The sequence below is a fragment of the Balaenoptera physalus genome (assembly GCF_965194825.1).
Source record: "Balaenoptera physalus genome assembly, chromosome: 14".
Classification (NCBI taxonomy): domain Eukaryota; kingdom Metazoa; phylum Chordata; class Mammalia; order Artiodactyla; family Balaenopteridae; genus Balaenoptera; species Balaenoptera physalus.
The window spans coordinates 31393525-31399524 of NC_138893.1; the positions used below are offsets into that span (position 1 = coordinate 31393525).

Sequence of the window (6000 nt, forward strand, 5' to 3'; positions counted from 1 at the left end):
AGGTTCATATCACCGCCAGTCCCAGGCGACGGCCGAGCCACATTCCTTCCCCAGGGCTTCACCTTGGCTCCCGGGAGGGACTCACCGGCCTAGGGCAACGGGGTCCTCAAAGGGAGGGAAAGGGAGGCTGCAGGAGCAGGACAAAGAACAAACTGTGCGTGTGGAGAACCAGTTATTTCTCGACTTTGTAAAGACCAGGTCAGTCAAGAACCATTCTCTAGAATCCAAACACAAATAAAGAAGTATTTTCTTGGCGTTTGATAACATCGTGTTCTGGCTGTAAAATCTAAGAACGTGTTTGCTATTGCAACATTATTTTTAATGAGCTGTTATTGGCCTGTCCCGCAGTTAGTATTGCCAACAGTAAAAGGCATCACTGTGTTTGCAGGTAACACAAGGAACAACATATCTGGACCCCGAATTTCTGTTTATTTTTCATTTGTGACACATGCCCTCGTTTTTATCCCAAACCAGAGGAAAATAAAGGGAGATCCATCTTCACTGAGGTCCAGGCTAAATTTTGCCATAACTACACATGCCAGTTTATTTGGAGGCAGTTTCCCATCCATAGGAAACGATACTTGACGTTTCAGCCGCAGAAGAATCAATCGTGTGGATTGGGTTTGAGCAACTGCAACTGTAAAGCTCGGGGAGAGGGAATGGGAGCGCGTGCAGGCGCTCCCCAGCGGACGCGCCCGCGGTGTGCTCACAGGGAACTTCACCGTCTCCCCTTTCTCGGCTCCCCAGCTTCAAACGCGCCCTGCCAGGAGCTGGCCGTGCAGACCCCACGCCCTAGGGCAGGCAGTCGCGCCGCGTTGGCAAGGGGCGCCCAATCACCTGCTTCCGCCCTCGGGGCCCGCGCTCGCGAGAAGCTCCGGGAGCGCTGCGCTCGGCAGGCCGCCCACCCGGTGCGCGGAGGCCGGGCGCCCGGCAGGAGCTTGGGAACCGCTAGCGCTGCACTTCCCGGCGGCTGCCGGGATCGGGGTACAGGGCCCAGAGAAACCCTGCGCCCGTGAGGCTTTGGGCGCGGTGCACAGAAAAGGATCTGGCCGGGAAGAGGCAAAGTCTTCTCGGTTGTCGCCGCCGCAGTCGGGTGGTCTCTGCTCCCCGGCACTGGACACACAGGACCGCGCCCACACCCGAGCAACCCCGGGAGCCACAGTTGCTCCAGGCTTGCGGAGGCCTCCCTGTCCCGGGAGCTGGGAGCCGCCGTCCCTAGGGCTGGTTGGCCTCCCTGGGGTCGCCCGCTCGCAGCCTGGCCTCTCCCAGCTGGACATCGCGATCTGCCTCGGACCGCAGCTAAACTCCAAGTTCACTCCCTTCTTCCCTCCCCCCACCCTGGAGGCAGCCGGAGCCGACCCCGCTCAGGCCCAGTGAGTGTTCAGGGATGTTCTGCCCAAAAGCTCGCGGCTCCCAAAGGACCCCGCGGTCTGGGAACGGAATGCGAGGCTGCTGCCCTGCGATCGGAAATAACAGCGGTCTCTGAGCTCGCGGCTGTCGCTGCGCTCAATTCCGCGAACTAGATAAGCCCGGGTCCTCACCCGTTCCGCCCCGCATTCTTCCCTTGCTCACAGGGCGTTTCAAGAGGCGTACGGTACTGGGGAGAGAGCGGATCTGGTCGCGAACAAAGCCGCCTCTGTCTCCGCCGCCTCCTGGAGTATAGGGATGTGCGTCCAGGTCGGACTCGGCCATTGCAGAGGCAGCCAGAGAGCGAGGCAGAAGAGAGTTCGCAGACACCTGCTCTGGGGAAAATCGTCCAAAGTTACACACTCTGGCAACAGGAAATGCCTCGCTTTTCTTTTCTTTTTAATTAATTCCATTTCACGACAACGTTAAGTGTAACAATATTTTGTGATTTTTTTTCCCTCTTTTTCTTAAAAAGCGACTGAATCCGGGCAGAGGTGAGGGAGATGGGTGGGAGGGACAAACTATCGCAGAACAACAGGTGTAGCCGACAGAAAGAAAACAGATTGGGTGGCAGAGCAAGGAGCCCTGAGGAGTTGAGGGTGAACTTTACAAGAAATCTGTACATTTATCAAATAAGTTAAAATTCTCCTAAATTGATTGTCCTTCACTTAAAGCGCTCCAGTATACCTATCTTACTCCTTTGAGCATTGCTACCTATCCTTGTTTCCTTCCTTCCCCCCTTTCCCCTTCTTAATTTCTTCCTCACAAACGAATGACCGGGATTATACATTGAAGACGTCTGCTTCTCTCCGTGGAGGAAGAAGCAGGATCTCAGGAAATTTTGTTCAATATTGCACAGGTCAAAAGTACAACAGTTACTGCAGAACAAAACGGTAGGTGCAGAGGATAAAAGATAAGGTTTTTTTTTAATATTGAAATATTCTCTCAAAATAGGGAACAAAGTAATAATGGTAATATTAATAATAATTTACCAACAAATGAAATTCCCCAAATATAGGCTGCTAATAAATAAGACCATCCACACCAGGCCAGATGTGGAGTTGTTTCAATAATCAGAAGTCTGATTTGGGGCTGCCTCGTCTTTTCCCTTTAAACACTTAATTAGAGAATTCATCGGTCCCAAAAAGGACAGATGAAGAGGTCAATTGTGACAGACCTCTGCAGGGGAGAGAAAAGTGGCCTGAGTCGGGGTTCTTATGAGAGGCTGCTCAGGTTTTGAAAACTGGGGAATATCTGATTGGGAGTGGAGAGGAAGAACCACACCCAGAAATCCAGAAATAAAAGTACTACAACGTGAATTTCTCTCTCTCTTTCTCTCTCTCTCTCTCTCTCTCTCTCGACTTCTGAAAATAGTTCTATAGAAAATGAATCAATTAGAGGGGTTCAGGATTTGCGCTTACTTTCCTTCCATAAAAATAAAACCAAAAAGCCACAGCGCAATGCAAACTGGGGACGGGGACGGGGGCGGGGGCGGGGGCGGGGGTGGGGGAGGGCGGCACATCTTGCAAAAGCTTTCAGCCGAAATATTTGACCTGGGAATTTTGTCTTTTTCCTGCTTTCTCTTAATATAAACCAAAACCAAAAGTAAGAGGGGAAGCGCCTCAAATCCATTAGGGGTGAATTGCACGAAAATGCATTGCAAATACTTACAAAACGCTACCGATTAGGGGAGGGGAGGCCGGAGCCGCGCGCCGAAGCCCCGGTTCCCGAAGGCCGCTGGAGGTCTCTGTGCCCCCGGCCCGGCCCAGTCTCCTCTGGGGTCTGGGAAGGGGGCCGGGCGCTCCCTCCTCCTCCCCTCTCGGGCCTCAGACGGGCCGGAGCAGCGGCACGGACGAGACCACTGGGTGAGAGTAATACACGGGGTGCGGGAAGGTGAGCAGCGGCTGGCTGACTGGCACCGGGGCCCCCGCGGCCGCGGCCGCCGCGCCCTCGGCCGCCGAGTTCTCGTGATAGAGGATGGGCACCCGTACGATGCGCTGCGCCGCGGCGTGGCTCAGGTTGGCCGCCTCCAGCTCGGCTGCCAGCTGCCGCTTCCACTTGTTGCGGCGGTTCTGGAACCAGATCTTGACCTGCGTCTCGGTGAGGTGCAGCGACGCGGCCAGGCCGGCGCGCTCCGAGCTGCTCAGGTAGCGCTTCATGTCGAAGGTGGACTCGAGCTGGAAGACCTGGCTGCGCGAGAAGACCGTGCGCGTCTTCTTCTTGCGGCACGCGGGCTTCTTCTCCGGGCTCTCTGCGCCCTTCTTCCAGTCCTCGGCGCCCGGCGTCGCCGCCGCCGCTCCCACGCTCGCCCCGGCCGCGCCCGGCGCCGCCTCGCCCTCCTTCTTCCCTTCCTCCGAGTCGCTCTCCTCCAGGATGATCTCGTCCGGGCTCTTGGAGTCCAGCTCCTTGTGGTCCGGGTCGGCTTTAAGCAGCGGCTCCGGGGAGTCGCGGTCGGTGCCCGAGGCGGGCGAGGAGTCTCGTAGCAGGGCCTTCTCCGAGGCTGGAGAGAGACAGACAGACGGACGCACACACACGCACACGGACACAGCCTTCAGCGAGGCCTGGCGCCTGGGAGCGGCAGGCTCAAGCCGCGCCGGCCTCTGGGCCCCAGGCCGCGAGGCCTCACCATTCCCGCGGGCCTCCTCCTTCCCGGCTGGGCCAGAAGAGGGGCGCCACATCCTGGCATCCAACCTTCTCCCGAGGAGAGGCTAGGGAGACCCGGAGTGGGCAGCACGGCCGGTTCCTTTCTTTCCCTCAGTTCCCTCGCCGGGGGCCCGCGGAGATTCGCCTCCAGCTTGGGCCCGCCGGGGTCACTCCCTCCATCCAGGCCAGGTCCCCAGTCCCAGCCACCTAAAGCCTCCCCATTCATGCCCGAGGCCACCTTCCCGGGAAGCGCCGCGCCCCGGACTCCAACTCCATTTGTTTTCTCACCAAGTGGGATTGGATTTCCTAGCAGCGCAACAGAGCGCGCGGGCAGGAGTTGCAAGCCAGGGGACGGAGGAAGCCGGCCAAACGGCGCGTTTGAGGGTGCGGGGGTCCCAGGGCTGCGGTGCAAGGCAGCGCGGACCGGGCTGGGACAGGCGCGCAGGGAGGACAACGAAAGTTCAAAGAGAGGTCGGTACCTTCAGGTCGTGGGAGGTGGCCGCCAGCGGGGGTCAGGGTGTAGGGGTACCACCAGGCCGGGGAGCGCTCCAGGTAGTGCGCGGGCAGGGCAAACCTCTGCGCCGGGATCTCAAAGCGGGGGAAAGCCAGGTCGCCCACCTGCGAGAGCGCGAAGCCCGCGGCGCCCTCCAGGGCCCCCTTGGCCGCAGCGGCAGCGGCGGCGGCGGCGGCGGCGGCGGCCGAGGCCGGAGCGAAGAGCGTCCGTGGGGGCGGCTGCGGCTTAGGGGGCTGCCGGTGGTGGTCTCCGTTGAGCAGGTTCTTGATGGAGAATGGGGACTCCTTGGGCGCGGGAGGCGGGGGCGGCGGCGGCTGCGCGCTAGCGGTGCCGGGGGCGTCCGGCCCGGGCTCCGGCATTGTCCCCTCTCCTCCGGGTCCCCGGGAGGGAGGGAACGGGACAGGCAGGCGGCCGGGCGAGCAGACGGGCGCCGGAAATCAGACCATAAACGGAACTCAACTACGGGGCGCAAAGTCGGGGGCCGCCCCGGGCGCAAATCCAACGGCAGGAGGGCGGGGTGAGGACCCGGCCGGGGCTGGCTCGCATGGGGGAGGGGTGCTGAGGGGCGGGGAGCGGCCCCGTAGCGGCACCGAGGGAGCGAGGCGGCTAGGCGGCGGCTGCAGCTCCCGGGGAGGAGGCGGCTAGAGCAGTCCCCGGCTTGGGGCTGCGTCAATCCGGCGCCGGATGCTAATGATGAAATCAAAATGTCATCCAAGTTAAATGCGGGGAGTATACGGCGATTGGGCGCGTACAATGGCAAATGGGATTAGGCAGGCGAAGGCGCAGCCGAGCCCGGGTCCCGCAGCCGCCTCCGCCACTGCCCCCTCCTCGCCTTCCCTCGGATTTTGGCGCTTTGGCTTCGGGCTATAAGAGCCCGCCTATTATTGGCTTTATATAGTCCAATTAGGCAGCAAATGAGGACAAGCCTATTAGCACAAAAGGATATTGGCTCCTGCTAAAGAGGCACTCGGAGCGCTCCGGCGAGCGCAGGAGGCGAACTAGGGACGCTGAGCCGGCGGCGCCCCCGGCCGGAGCGCACTGACAGCCGCGGCTCCTGGAGCCCGCGCCTCCCTCTCCCCCCTGCAGCTCGGGGACCCGCTTCCAGCCGCCTGGCCTGCGGGAGGGGGAAGGGGCGGTCCAGGCCCGCCCGGGTCACCTCGGGGTTATCCGCGCTCGCAGCTGCCTCTTCCCCGCCCCCAGGGGTTTGGCAGGGGCCCTCCGCCCCCACTCAGCTGGAGAGCCACGCAGCGCCGGCCCAGGAGGCAGGACTCGGCCTCCGGCCCGCGGTGAACTCAGCACTTTCCTACCCTTTGGGGGTCCAGCGACCTCAGCATTTCCCCTAAAGCTTGCTAAAGGCGCGGCCAGGAAGAGTGGGATTTGGGTTCCCCACCCACCATCTAGTCGATAGGAAGGGAATCGGGGTGTAAGTCCTTGCA

At 60.5% G+C, this 6000-nt stretch overlaps 1 protein-coding gene across 1 annotated transcript; it reads right to left on the reverse strand.

The window, feature by feature from the left end:
• Positions 1 to 1167: 1167 nt before the first annotated feature.
• Positions 1168 to 4923, reverse strand: HMX3 (H6 family homeobox 3; the record flags this gene model as incomplete). Its single annotated transcript, XM_082424710.1, has 2 exons — positions 1168 to 3907; positions 4530 to 4923. 2 exons carry the CDS (start codon positions 4921 to 4923, stop codon positions 3234 to 3236), a joined length of 1068 nt encoding a protein of 355 aa, XP_082280836.1. The 3' UTR covers positions 1168 to 3233.
• Between the last annotated feature and the right edge of the window lie 1077 nt (positions 4924 to 6000).